The sequence below is a fragment of the Henckelia pumila genome, chromosome 3 (genome assembly GCF_033568475.1).
Source record: "Henckelia pumila isolate YLH828 chromosome 3, ASM3356847v2, whole genome shotgun sequence".
In the NCBI taxonomy this organism is placed as follows: domain Eukaryota; kingdom Viridiplantae; phylum Streptophyta; class Magnoliopsida; order Lamiales; family Gesneriaceae; genus Henckelia; species Henckelia pumila.
In genome coordinates, this window is record NC_133122.1 from 22,963,603 (window position 1) to 22,977,566 (window position 13,964).

General features: G+C 34.5%; 2 protein-coding genes across 11 annotated transcripts; one reads left to right on the top strand and one right to left on the bottom strand.

The window, feature by feature from the left end:
- Positions 1 to 625: 625 nt before the first annotated feature.
- On the top strand, positions 626 to 7,054 carry LOC140887259 (uncharacterized). Of its 6 annotated transcripts, none has more exons than XM_073294383.1 (7): positions 626 to 766; positions 3,504 to 3,575; positions 3,662 to 4,356; positions 4,455 to 4,604; positions 5,012 to 5,140; positions 5,243 to 5,724; positions 6,207 to 7,054. In XM_073294383.1, the coding sequence occupies exons 3-7, from the start codon at positions 3,702 to 3,704 to the stop codon at positions 6,819 to 6,821; spliced, it is 2,031 nt and encodes a 676-aa protein (XP_073150484.1). In that variant the 5' UTR covers positions 626 to 766; positions 3,504 to 3,575; positions 3,662 to 3,701; the 3' UTR covers positions 6,822 to 7,054. The 6 variants fall into 6 exon arrangements, with proteins under 6 accessions (XP_073150484.1, XP_073150485.1, XP_073150486.1 ...); XM_073294384.1 differs by having other exon boundaries at positions 631 to 711; XM_073294385.1 differs by having other exon boundaries at positions 637 to 766; positions 3,491 to 3,575.
- Positions 7,055 to 8,767: 1,713 nt separating this feature from the next.
- On the bottom strand, positions 8,768 to 13,417 carry LOC140887210 (uncharacterized). 5 transcript variants are annotated; one of them, XM_073294311.1, is made up of 8 exons: positions 13,254 to 13,417; positions 12,808 to 12,925; positions 12,250 to 12,732; positions 11,946 to 12,095; positions 10,347 to 10,487; positions 10,135 to 10,182; positions 9,625 to 10,052; positions 8,768 to 9,506 (listed from the first exon to the last, which is right to left on the bottom strand). In XM_073294311.1, the coding sequence occupies exons 2-8, from the start codon at positions 12,839 to 12,841 to the stop codon at positions 8,880 to 8,882; spliced, it is 1,911 nt and encodes a 636-aa protein (XP_073150412.1). In that variant the 5' UTR covers positions 12,842 to 12,925; positions 13,254 to 13,417; the 3' UTR covers positions 8,768 to 8,879. The 5 variants fall into 5 exon arrangements, with proteins under 5 accessions (XP_073150412.1, XP_073150410.1, XP_073150411.1 ...); XM_073294309.1 differs by having other exon boundaries at positions 13,249 to 13,417; XM_073294310.1 differs by having other exon boundaries at positions 12,808 to 12,931; positions 13,249 to 13,417.
- Positions 13,418 to 13,964: the final 547 nt, after the last annotated feature.

Below are 13,964 nucleotides of genomic sequence, written 5' to 3' on the forward strand. Positions count from 1 at the left end.
GGATATATAATTTTTTTCACTAAGAATTAATTAAGAAAATTATATTTTGAGATCTATAAGTTGCATATGTTTTGTTTTTTTATGTGTCAGTAAATTATTGATCTTAATAATTTTTCAATTCTCTTTTTTCAATTTTAGTGTTTTTTTGATCATGTATTTTTATACACGTCAACAATATAGTCATGTCATCAAAATTTGATGATACAACCATTGTCGTATCACCATTTTCATCTGGAATTGGAAAAAAAATACAAATTATAATCGGTAAAGAGGCAAATGATGAAAAACATATAATAACAAAATATGAAAATTTCTTAACTATTAATTTTTTAAAAAATAGTTGAATTCTACTATTTAAATTACATTTTTTTTTTGTTCTTTCGTTCTCAGTAGCTACAACAATGAGAGAGTTTGAAAAATGATCATGGTCAACCAAATTTTTGGATTTATAACTTTTTAAAAAAAAAAATTAGCAAAATGACCTTCAAATACATAGAAAATGCAAAAACAAAACAAAACAAAACAAAAGAAAAAATTGAAAAAATTATATTTCAAAATCATTAGTTCAATAAATCCGCTACTACAACAATACTATCATAAATCATAATTGCAAGTTTCACTATTTGGTGTTAAATGCAGATGAAAAGGAGTCAAATGCACCAAACGGAACCAGCAGGAGTAAATGCGGAGAATTGTCGCTTCTCCTGCTCGGTGAGTTTCACTTCATTTTCCTTGGATGCTTCATTGTTTCCATCCGATTTTGATTGTAAGCTGCTCGATCCACTACAAAGTACTGCATAATTTCTCCATAGTTTGCTGTTTCGGTGTGTTTTTTTTTGGGGTGGGGGTAGGTATACTGCTAGATTCGCTGAATATAAATCGCAAAATTTGTTTTTGAGTGGTAGGAATTTGATCTTCTCCCTGGTACGTCTCTTTTTGTGCTTGGAAAATGCTGCTTTGCTCCAACGTCTTTTGCTGAAATTTGTGGGTATTTCTTCAAATAAATTTGCTCTCTTTAGAAGAATGGTATGCTGTATCATGTATGCATAAAGTATAATTGACCCTCCAACCCGATTCTTTATTTTTCCATTCTCAATCTTCCAAATTAGACTTGTATCTGTATTTCAAAAACTGGAACTTTTGCAAAATTGAAATACGGACTTTGTTGACCATATATTAAAAAAATAATTGACCACTGTTGGATTAAATCATAATCTTTTTTATTTTATTAAAGTTAAGGAGTTTGTACGTTGCTATGGCCAATCCCTTTACTTTTATCCTTTAATTTATACTCCATTCATCCCATATATATTGTCTTCTTTGAATTTTCACACAGATTAAGAAAAATGTGTTGGAAAAGCAAATTTTATATAAACTTCATATTTTATCTTATTCAATGTATTAAAAAATGAATGCACAATTTTTAAGGTGTAGTTAATAGAGGTATATTAATAAACAAGTGTAAAAAAATATTACTAAATATGATATATGACTATATATTTGAAACAAATAAAAAAGGAAATGTGAACAATATAATTGGGACGGAGGGAGTATTTAATTACCAAAATATCATTTTATTTTTATCCAATGATATCTACTAATTTACTAAAATACCACTTTTATAAAATTAATTTTTTTGACAGAACTTGTAAACTTTATTGATGATTAGAAATGTCACTAGTTACAAGTTGGTCTAACCACAAAGGAGTATTCCCAAACACCCAACAGAAAGGTGTAGGAAAAGAAATATCAAATTTTGGCAAGGAATGAGTCACTTCATTAGCTGATCTCCTTGCATGAAAAAACGGGACACATTTAAAATCAGAGACTGAATATGCACGCAATGCCTGGCGTGCACGCGAGTACTAGTAATAATAACACACTTTCAACAATCCTCCAAAATGATGGTGCGGCTTCCGCTGCGACCGGCAGCCCAAGACATTGGACAGTTTTTCCACCTCCAAGGCATGCAAGCAAGGCTTTCCAGCATCTCCGGAAATCCTCGTCGTTTCCAACACCGAGAAGCAACGTCCTCGGCGTTGGGAGACTGAAGATACGAGTCACCAAAGACCTCCACCCCAGCTTCACAAAATCTCTTTACACTTACAATCGAGTGGACTCCCCGATTTTAATATACTCATCTGTTGCTTCTGCCGCCACCCGTATGCTAGGATCCGCATTGCAGCAGTTATTTTCTGGTATGGAGCCGCCCTGACGCATCAAATTTCTGGAAGAAATAATTGTCATGCTATTGCACAGATTTCATAATTTTCAAGAATAGACGATGTGAAATTTGAAAACGTCGCTTGAACATTGCCTTAGTGTACATTGGAGAATCCGAAAAATAGTCATTTTATAAGCGTTGTTCAGCGACCGCTCTATCTCGATTGATCACCGCATGGCTAGGAGTCGAGCCTCCATGTAGTATGTTACCAAGTTGTTGAAAGTAATTGGAGACGATGGTAGCATTACTTGTGAGTTGGGAAAAAACCATATGTTGTTGCTCAATGACGTGAAATTGAAGATATTGCTCACCAGATCGGATCCGAAGAATGGTATTATCAATTGGCGTCGTTTGTGGGAAGGTTGAGATAAGATGGTGGTCACGAGAAACAGTGGGGACCATACTCTCGATGTGGCAAAACTCATTCGATTAGTTACTGCAACCATGGAACAAGTCCTGAATCAACGACGGGGGACCAACCGTCCTCCCATGGTAGATCAAGAGGCTCAGATGCAGGAAATGAAAAGATTGAGGGAAGAGATGGAATGTCTCAGGGAGAATAGGAATGCACCCCCGCCTCCTCCGATGCGGGGCATCCCCTTCTCTGCTGAGATACTTGCTGCTAAATTGCCTCAGAACTTTAAATTTCCCAACGTTGGAGAGTACGATGGTATGGGAGATCTAGAAGAACAACTAGCTCGGTTCGAGTCTTCGAGGATACAAATCTCTATTATATAGGATGGAGAATGGAAAATTAGAGAATTGGGTTGAATATAGTTTAATCTTAAACTTTGATATGAGAAAATAGCTTATTTATAGCATTACGAAATATAAATCACAAGCCTCGATGAAACTTCCATAAAATACATTTCCGGGAAATATTTCCAAATATCAGAAACCAAACATGCTGAAAGGATGTAGCATAAAGGACTAGAATCTTTATGTTTTTTTCCCCCTATTAAGATTCTCTTCACCATATTGTTACTTGAAGTTGTAAGTGGTACATAGATAGCATAACTCATTGTTCTTGCATAATTTGAATTAATTCTACTTTAAAGTTGTTAACTTTACCCCAAGTCGTTAAGGACCATTATTTATTCATTTATATGATTATACTATTAAGTTTTAAAGTCGTGCATTGTCAAAATCTCTGATAATAATGTATTTTTCATTATGACAAGCTGCGGGTTTTCTTTGCCAAGAATCTATTGTGTTTAACTGTGTGAAATATACCTGCTTTTTGTTCGTTTTTTAATGAGTTTTTAGTTTTTTATACTAGAAAAACCGCTGTGCTTGGTGTGCTTTATTGAAAACAATCGCTTACAAAGCTGGAAGATTGCCTCAAAACCTGGTAATACATGACAAGAATATATCACTTGGTTTTGTACTGCCAGTGATGACTTGAATTTTTTACGTTCTTGTTTTGAACTTCATCAGGGCCTTGTGCTGCGTGGAGTAATTTTTGAATGTTGCTGGAATGATGAAGTTATTTTCATCACAAGAAGAAGATAACAAGAATGAGCCGGGACCCTTGGCGAAAATCCTCCTCGGGACAAGAAATAAAAATGTTCAAAGTTCGACAGATGTAGAAATAAAACCACCCGATATTGCCCAGGGTTCAATGCTGGTGGAGAAGAAGGAACACGAGAAGGATCTCAATTGGTATTTACCACTATACAGAGCTGCTCTAAAGGGTGATTGGCAGAGCGCCAGAAAATTCTTTGATCAGGATCCAGATGCAATCACAGCTAAAATCACCAAAGTTTCAGAGACAGCACTACATGTTGCAGTTGGGTCAGGAAAGGCAATAGATTTTGTAAAAGAATTGTTAGAGCTGATACCAACGGAGGCATTGGCGACTCTACGTGATCAGGTTGGTCAAACTGCCCTACACAATGCTGCCATATTTGGCAATGTTGAGGCAGCAAAACTGTTAGTGTCAAAAGACCCTACTTTGCCAAATACCCCGTGCAACTCGTCTTTTCTCCCTATACATGCGGCTGCTGGATATGCCAACAAGGATATGGTTTCTTTCTTATTAACTGTCACTAGAGATGATACAGGCCACAATCCCTTTGCAGATGGATCCGGTGTAGATATTCTGAATCTTGTGATTCTTGCTGAATTCTATGGTAATGATACACATTGCATAAATTGTTAGAAATTTGAGAGAGAATGGTATGTTATTTATCATTTATGTGTTATCTGTTGATATATACATTTTCCACAGATTTGGCTCTTTATCTGGTGCAGCTTTATCCTTACGTAGCCACATTGAGATCCAATGCCGGTAACACTGCACTGAACCTGATTGCTAGAAAGCCTTCTGCATTCTTCAGAAAAAGTTCACTTCGCTTCTGGGAACGTTTCATTTATTCATGTTAGTTTCTAGCTCATTCTGTGCTGCCCATTAGTTAAAGTTCTATCTCTGTGTTTTACATCATGACTGTGCTTATTATTTAGTCCACTACTGGAATTAACTCCTTCGTGATGCTACATTTGCTTAAAACTTGATTGTTAAACTTAAGATGCAACATTCGTCTTGATCCGTAACAATATGGTCAATGCAGTTTCTCAAGATAGAGTGACAGACTGACAGCAAACCAGCCCTTCAGGATATAGGACTTTAGTTGGTTATATGTTAGGTCTATTTCTATATCTGATTTACCTTCGTATTTACGAATCACAGTTTTGTATGTGTTACAGAATGTAATTAATGATGATTCAACATTAAAATATATACCAATGCTCTATGAGAAATCAATTTTAGTTTTTTCAATGTCAAAGGTGTGCCTGCAAAGTTTGGGAAGTTGTACAGTCATGATGAAAGAGTCGAGGAAAATCCATCTGTGGTCATGAGAATTTATTCGATACTGTGTTATTGTTCTCCACTTCTCCAACGACTTTGTTTATCTGGTTCGTCGATTTCCCTTCTCACTATTTGTGAATAAAAAATGGATTGAGCATCATGATGAGTTCAGTGTTTACTTTTTCTGAGTACTTTTATTGGCATTGCAGTGATCGACAAATGGCAATTAGCAGTTTGGAAAGTTATTGAATGTTTAGTACCACAAGCAACTTATATCCGAGACACTAGAATGATGCATGTGCAAGCTCTTCAACTTGTGAAACACATATGCAAAGAGATTGCGAAGTTGGATTATTTGACAGCTGCATCAATGTTTCACATGCCGATTCTTTCAGCAGCAAGTTCGGGAAACAGTGAGATAGTCGAAGAGATTTTGGAGTCTTTTCCTCATGCTATTTGGTCAATAGATCCAAGGGGACATAATATATTTCTAGTGGCTGTTATAAACCGTAGAGAGAATGTTTTCAACCTCTTGTATCAGATGAGTGAGCATAAAAAGCTGGCTACACAGCTTACGGACAATGAAGGGAATAACATCTTGCACCTTGTTGGGAAACTGGCACCTCCAGCTCAACTCAATCTTGTATCTGGTGCAGCTCTACAAATGCAGCGTGAGTTACAGTGGTACAAGGTAAGAATAACTTCCTTACTTTCTCATATTTAACGTACGGTTCTGATTGCAACCGAAATCATTCTTGAAATCACAAAGCTCTTGTAGCACAAGTTTTTCTTAAACACCTTCCATGCCTAGATTGGGGGATCCCCTACCGGCACACAACAAAAGGAAGTAAAAGTACACATGATATGTGAGCTAAGTGCTAACAACATCAAGTGCTCGATTCTCATTAATTTTAAACTGATGAAATTATTGGCTGGAGATTATTTGGAATCATGATGGTCTATATGATATGACAATCCTAACATGTCTTGTAGTTTGTGTTCCTGTTTGACAGGTTTAAATTGCATGATTGACACTAACTATAGTTTTTAGTATAGTGGCAGATATTCTGTTTAACATGCCGTAGGGCGTAGTTATTAATACCTCAGGGAGCATCTATGTAATTGTTCAAATCATTTAGATGCATCTCTTATATCAAGTTAATCTGACGATAGGAAGTGGAAAAATATGTTACTCCTGACTCCAAAGACAGGATGAACTCCAAGCATAAAACACCGGCTGTTGAATTTTCTGAGGAGCACAAAGATTTGGTTAAAGAGGGGGAGAAATGGATGAAGGACACGGCCAATTCTTGCACGGTTGCTGCAGCTCTGATTGCTACTATAGCTTTTGCTGCTTCTATTACTGTACCAGGAGGCAACAATGGTGACGAAGGCTTTCCTATTTTCTCTGACAATTTAGCATTCAATACATTTGCTGTCTTTGATGCTATGTCTTTGTTCTCATCTACTGCTTCAATGTTGATGTTCTTGTCTATCCTCACCGCGCGTTATGCAGAAGCAGATTTTCTATACTCGCTTCCAAAGAGGTTAATAATTGGTCTTGTCACCTTATTTCTTTCCATAACATGTATGATGATCGCCTTCAGCGCAACCCTGTACCTTGTGTTTGGTCGAAAAAGGGCATGGACTCTTGTACCAATAGCCGCGTTGGCCTGTTTGCCTGTTATATTGTTTGTGCAGTTGCAGTTTCCCCTTCTTTTGGAAATGATTATTTCAACTTACCGCTCCAGAATTTTCGGGAAACACAGTGGACGTCTGCTGTTCTAAAGATGGTTAGCATGTAAAGAATGCAGACGTTGATGATCTTAATTTTTATTCTTGATACAAGAAACAGAACTTTGATCATCTTGTTATGGTGTACTGGTTTGGCATATGAAGCAAAGGTTCCAAATAGATTGTAATTTATGAAGCAGATGTGAAATATTAGTATTAAAAATGAAGCAAGAAAGCTTTTACACTTCTATATTTGAGATAACTGCATTTTTGGTCAATATGTATATCGTTTTACGATTTTGGTCCGTTATATTGTCAAACCGTAATTTTTCGTTTCCTTTTATCCCAAACAACAAAATCATTAATAGTCCTAAATATGTTGTCAAACTATAGATTTATAAATACAGATGTTCTGAAAAGTTATTATCTTATTAATTTATTAAAATTTAATTTAACGAAGTTTTTAGAGAATTTATTAAACTACTTAGGGATGAGTCGATGTTGAGTGCTCATCTACCAACATCAATGGCTGATCAATTTTCAGATCAATTGAATTGATCTGCAATTGATCAGTCACCGTCCAATTATCCTTCGGGTAGATTGATCTGTAATTGATCTGTCACCGTCCAATTACCCTTCGGAGGCTATTCGAAGGGCAGCATGAACTCATCCACTACTTAGTATTAGAAACTACAAGACACAATCAAATTATTATTGAAATATAAAATAACTCAATCCAATTACTATTGTGTACGAAAATCTGAAAGAATTTTTTTAAATTTGGTATATTTTGTTTACGTTTTACGGACGAGAATGCAGAAAACAAACATTGTACTTCTCAATAAAATTTCTCTCATTCCACCAAATATATGAATTGAATTTTAAATAAAAATATTAATTTTTAAAATTTATGTTATTTTCTATATTATTATGATGTGACACACGGTTGAATCAAACACTTATCTCGTTTTATCGAAATCTATACTTATTGGTAAATGTAAGTCCAATTAATATTTTAAATTATAGGATAACTCAAGTGTCGTGCTTTAATCATTCTTCTAGTATGAACAATTATTTTTTCATAATAACCATCATCCTAATAATTATACAAGGTCTATGAAAATCGGACACGGAACATTGACTCTCATATCAATTCTTGAATCAAAAGTTTGTCACTTTACCAAAAAGTAGATATCCTTTTACAACATCAATCTTTTAATAAATCCCAAAAACAATGCAAACTCAAAGTTTCAATTAGAAAACAAAAAGCTTTTATTTTACTTTCAAATTTTCGTATCCCGACACAAGTTTTGATCTTTAATGAATGAAAAATTCTCTTTCACGAAATGTTCAAAACAATATCAAACAACCACCTTACCCACCAATCACACAGTGTCTCCAAGCTTTTCACACAACAACAATAATGAATCCACGCTGCATTGAAAAAGCACCAACTTTATAACTCCACCACCCAGTACAAACATGTTATAAACCACAATTAAAATCAGCATATAATAATAATAATAATAATAATAATAATAATAATAATAATAATAATAATAATAATAATAATAATAATAATAATAATAATAATAATAATAATAATAATAATAATAATAATAATAATAATAATAATAATAATAATAATAATAATAATAATAATAATAATAATAATAATAATAATAATAATAATAATAATAAATAATAATAATAATAATAATAATAATAATAATAATAATAATAATAATAATAATAATAATAATAATAATAATAATAATAATAATAATAATAATAATAATAATAATAATAATAATAATAATAATAATAATAATAATAATAATAATAATAATAATAATAATAATAATAATCAATAATCAATAATAATAATAATCAATAATAATAATAATTAATAGTAATAATAATAATAATAATAATAATAATAATAATAATAATAATAATAATAATAATAATAATAATAATAATAATAATAATAATAATAATAATAATAATAATAATAATAATAATAATAATAATAATAATACACACGGCAATCAAAATCCTCTACAATTATACAAATATGGCAAAGTTTTTCACAGTGAAATGTAAACAGATCTAGTTCTTGATTTTTCGAAATTTGTATTCCCTGTTCTTGCCAAAGATCCCAGGCCCATGTGTTGATCTGATCATATCCTTAACTAGTGGAAATTGCATTGATAAAAACAAGGACATCGGAACACAGGTGAGCACAGTAAGAGACACAAGAATCCACGCCTTTCCACGCCCAAAGACAGTGTAAATCGCAGAGGTGAAAGCAATCATCATGAATGCCAAGGACAGAAACAGGTTCACAAGGCCTATGATCAACTTATTCGGGAGCGAGTATAAGAAATCACCTTCAGCACAACGCGAGTTGAGAATGAACAAGAACATTGAGACAGAAACCATGGATGAACACAAGGATAACGCATTTGAAATGACAAATACAACAAAGGGGCTTTTCTTTTCAAAGATTGGCAATCCAGTCTTAGTGCTACTACCGCCTGGCACGGTTATTGCAGCAGCAAACACCACTGTAGCAATGAGTGTTGCGGCAAATGTGCATGATTTAGCTGTGTCTTTCAACCATTTCTCACCCGCTACAACCAAATCTTTGTGTTCCTCGGTGAACACCATTGAAGGCATCTTCCCATCAGAATTCTCCTTCCCATTGTAACTTGGCGTTACAAATTTTTCAACTTCCTGGAGTAAAGAAACATTTGTTACATTTAAAATATCAAGAAATCTCTCCTCATGCCCGAGTTGGGTGAACAAATAATGCAGAAAAAAAGACCATTGCCAGTGCAAAGCATATAGTCACCTTATACCACTGGAGCTCGCTCTGCATCTGCAAGGCAGTGCCAACGACAAGATTAAGACGATGCGGGGGTGCTAACTTTCCAGCCAAATGCAATATATTGTTTTTGTTAATATCAGTGTTCTGTGTGACTAAATGTTCATCCAAGTCATATAAAAGGTTGAAAATAGTTTCACGCCGGTTAATTACTGCAATCTGAAACAAATCATGGCCGTCCTTGTCTAAACACCAAATTGCACTGGGAAATGAATCTAAGATTTCATCTAGAACTTCGTAGTGTCCCAGAGTTGCTGCTAAAATGACCGCTGGTTTATATATTGAACCAGATTTTAAATTATTGACCTGAACGATTTCCATGCACAAGCATTTGACTAGCTCCATCGCTTGGCGATGTATTAATTTTGTGTCATGTATTTTCTTAACCTGTGGCACTGCAAAGAAAATCATATACAACAGATTTTACAGAAAATTTTAATTTGCTATGAGGGAAGGAATGCCTTTTTTAGCTGGTACCTGCTCTGCCAATGATATTCCATAATTCTGTGTATACCTTTTGCCAAACTGCACAATAGAAAATAGTTGAAAAGTTGAAGCTAGTAAAAAAAAAAATGGTTATCAAGTTCAAAAGAGATGTTTGTAACTAAAGTGTCACTCATTGAGAAAAAATTAATTGCGGTTTAAGCATATAAGCTCTTTCCATTTGTACAAAGAAAGCCTTGACTCACCTAATATGGAATAATCTCTTCTGAAATTTTGAATAAGACTCTGCCAGCATAAGCTCATCTGTTTAGCAGGTTGTTCAGATAGGTTTTCAACGTCGCATCCATGTCTGAGATGAGAGGCCTTAGCCAACTTCAGGGGAATCCCTTCATAAATTGAGCTTACAACTAATAAATTCAAGCCAAACACAAGAAGTTATGTAATCAAAAATTGGGTAATTTCGAGCTCTTGCCTGTGGAGATTGAATCAACAACCAAACGAAACACGCATTTTGTTACCAGAGTACATGAATTTTAAAGTGAATACACAAACATAGTCTAAAACAGTGCACTTGACTGTCATTTAATATTATTGTCATACCTATTTCAATATAAAAAAAATAGCTTCAGCAGTTACTTCAATGGAGGAAGAACTACAACGTCAGCACCTGTTATGGTAAATGAATTTACGCAGAGCAGATTTCCATCTGAAAACATAACACCCATCAATCACTAGGGTTCCCTTTTTAGGAGCCTTTTCTGTCCCAGTAAGAGTAGTTGTTTAGATAAATAAGTTCAGTGAAGATGGCAAAAACTATAATAGTTAATGGCAAGGCCATCCTACACAACTTATTTGCAGGTTGAACATCCGGTAAAGCAAAGGGAAATGTACTTTGCACCATTAAATAAATGGCTTGGAAGTTGTAATTGACAATCTATGCACTAACTGCTAACAAACCCAAGTGTTGGACTTTCATTATAACATTATGGTTCGGTTGGCCTTCAAATTTAGGTAATGCAGGCTGCCATGCGTGCATAGTGCACGGAACATCGTGAAAGTTTCTGGCTTCTACACTTCAAGTATCTTAAAGGGACCGATAACCTCTACATTCCTAGATCTATCATTGTGTAATGATCTCAATTGGTTTCTCCAACGTCGAAAATAAATAGAGATTAACTAAGTGAAATGAAATGGCTAGAGCATTTACTGGAAGGAAGTGAGAATGGGTGCATAAATGAAAATACAATGATACAAGAAGTGAATTTTACAGGAAAATATGCTAGAAATATAGACTCAAATTTTCTGGAAATCGCAAGAACATGAGGAAATATGCTAGACTGCAATCGTTGTCTGCTTTGTTGACGATTGGAGTGCGTAGAGTCTCTTCTGTATTGTACACCATTTTATTTTATTTTTATATCTTGGCTCCTCAAGTTCGTGCACCAAGTTATGCACATGATATATGATTTCTTGAACTGCTGCTTTCCACTTTACATATCTCCCCATGATCTCTAACTCCTATGAAACTGTTCCTCCCTTTCCCACTCATCTTCAATTACTTAGTCAATAAACTAATTATTAACCCATTAAATAGATAATTATAAGTAATTACCTGGCTTAAACAATAACAAGTAAGTAACATCTTGGGCTTACCGTTTAAGCTTTCGAACCAGAGAGTAACTCAGGCCTGACTGTATTTTCATAGGTCATTAATTTATTAATTCGATAATACATTATACAACCTGCCATATTTAATATCAAGCTTTTGACTTTATGTGTGCAATTAAACAAAATATTCAGGACATAATAAGTTTGACTGAAAAAGGTATGTTCAGGGAACTAACAAGAATATATTAGCTTCTGCCAAAAACTTAGGGAACCTCCGCTTGGAAAAGCTGAAGGTATTCCAGCTAATATACTCAATGCCGTATTGCCACCAGGAGTTATTGTCGTAGCCAACTTAGGATGTCGTCGAACCAGGTCCAAAGCCACATCTGCCGAACATCAATACAAAAATAAGAAATCAATGAATCAAGTAATATCATCATCTTTTTAGATTGAATAACTGGGGTCAAACGGATAACTCTGCCAGAAGGCGCATTAGCAAATGTGCCTTCCACAATTTCGTCCATTCGTTATCTTACTCACCATAGAATCCAGAATGCACAATAGTACACAAGAGTAAACTGCCAGGGCGACCTACAAAGGGATTCGGCTCCACATTTTCTCTCGTGACAGTCAATAGATATACAACCATTTCCTTTTGGCCAAAAAGAGCAGCCAAATGGAGAGGCCAAAAGTTAGTATCATTCCTAATGTGAGGCAACTCTGGATCACGGGCAACTAATAGTTTTGCTGCCTCGACATTCCCATATTTGGCAGTATAGTGTAGCGCAGTTTCACGAAATTTACTCATTAAGGAAAGAGCCTCGGTGGGCATCAATTCCACTAACTTTTCCACAAAACGGATTGCCTCGCTTCTTCCAACTGCAATGTGAAGAACAGTCTCTGAAATCTTTGATATCCTAGCTGTGACAGCATCCGGATTAGAGTCAAAGATTTTTCTGGCACCTTCCCAATCACCTCTGATTGCAGCTTTATATAAAGGCAGGTGGAAGTTAAGATCCTTTTCTACAACATCAAATGTGTCTAATTAATATGGCTGCATAATTGCCTCAAAATTAAATGTGAGGCTGGGATTATTACCAGGCACCGACTGCGATGAAGAACTGGCCATCATAAGAAGACTATTCTCTATATCTTACTGCAATATCTACCCCTTTCTTCTCTGCCATTACAAAGCGCTCCGCACAAGAATGCAAGTCTGCTTCTAAATAACTAACCGGCGTCAAATTCAGTCCATTATACTCTCATATTCCATTAAAATCAAGATGGGCTTCCATGGAATTTGAGAAACAAAGGTCCAAGAAGTTATTTACGCCCCAAAAGAGATGGCAAAATTTTTTTTTTAAAAAAAAACAAAGAAAGAAAGAAAGAACAACTTTTCATTTTCAAAGCACTGTTTAAACAGGGAAACAAATTCAATGGAAACTCGTCAGACAATTTGGACGTAAGAACTGCTGAATTCAACAAAAAAAACACATGAAGGCTTGAGATATTTAAGCTTAAAGTGGACGAAGAACTCACATAACTGAGCCACAGAAGAAGGGTTGTTCGATTAAAGACATCATAAGCGGGACCCTTTTGAGAAGAAACTTATTCAGTAGATTTCACTGAAATAAACATGAAATTTTGAATGGTATTAAACAACCGTTAAACAAATCCTACAAATTGTGCTCACAATTTGTAAACTAGAGCTGCTCCAAATTCCACGGGAATTAATTTTATAGTGATTAAGATGAGCAAGTAAAGACCAGGACTAGTGTGTGCTCAAAAGTCAGAACGGGGAGTTGGGGCATCTCAACTCAGATCACGAAATTTTTTAAAATAAGTTTTTTTTTAAGTTATAATTTTTTGTTTTTGAAAAAGCTCTTTTTTTTATTTGAAAAAGTGTTTTTTTAAGCACTTATTTGATCATCCAAACATCATATTAACTGAAAAAAGCACTTTTTTCCTCAATCAGCAAACTTGTTGACCGGTGGTATTTTGTGTGGTTGAACTTAAATCTTTAAATTAGTTTTGTTAGTATTTTTTTTGGATTGCTTTGGAACACTATGTTTTGAATCTTGTGGTGATATTATATTTCTGTTTTAATGTTGTAAAAAATACTCGCAAGCGTACGAGTGTCAAGTTTTAATATAGTGAAAGAGAGAGTGTCGATCCCACAAGGAGTAATTTGAAAATATTCAATACTTGTAATTACAATAGTCTTAATTTTATCTAAAAAAATCAAACTTTGGAAA

What these genes read in the sequence shown, in the direction of transcription:
- LOC140887259 (XM_073294383.1), top strand. Translation starts at nt 3,702, where the DNA reads ATGATGAAGTTATTTTCATCACAAGAAGAAGATAACAAGAATGAGCCG. An exon ending in GATTCTTGCTGAATTCTATG is followed by an intron (nt 4,357 to 4,454) that starts GTAATGATACAC and finishes CATTTTCCACAG; the next exon opens with ATTTGGCTCTTTATCTGGTG. An exon ending in CCAACGACTTTGTTTATCTG is followed by an intron (nt 5,141 to 5,242) that starts GTTCGTCGATTT and finishes TTGGCATTGCAG; the next exon opens with TGATCGACAAATGGCAATTA.
- LOC140887210 (XM_073294311.1), bottom strand. Translation starts at nt 12,841, where the DNA reads ATGATGGCCAGTTCTTCATCGCAGTCGGTGCCTG. An exon ending in TTCATCGCAGTCGGTGCCTG is followed by an intron (nt 12,733 to 12,807) that starts GTAATAATCCCA and finishes TTGATGTTGTAG; the next exon opens with AAAAGGATCTTAACTTCCAC. An exon ending in TGTGCATTCTGGATTCTATG is followed by an intron (nt 12,096 to 12,249) that starts GTGAGTAAGATA and finishes GATGTTCGGCAG; the next exon opens with ATGTGGCTTTGGACCTGGTT.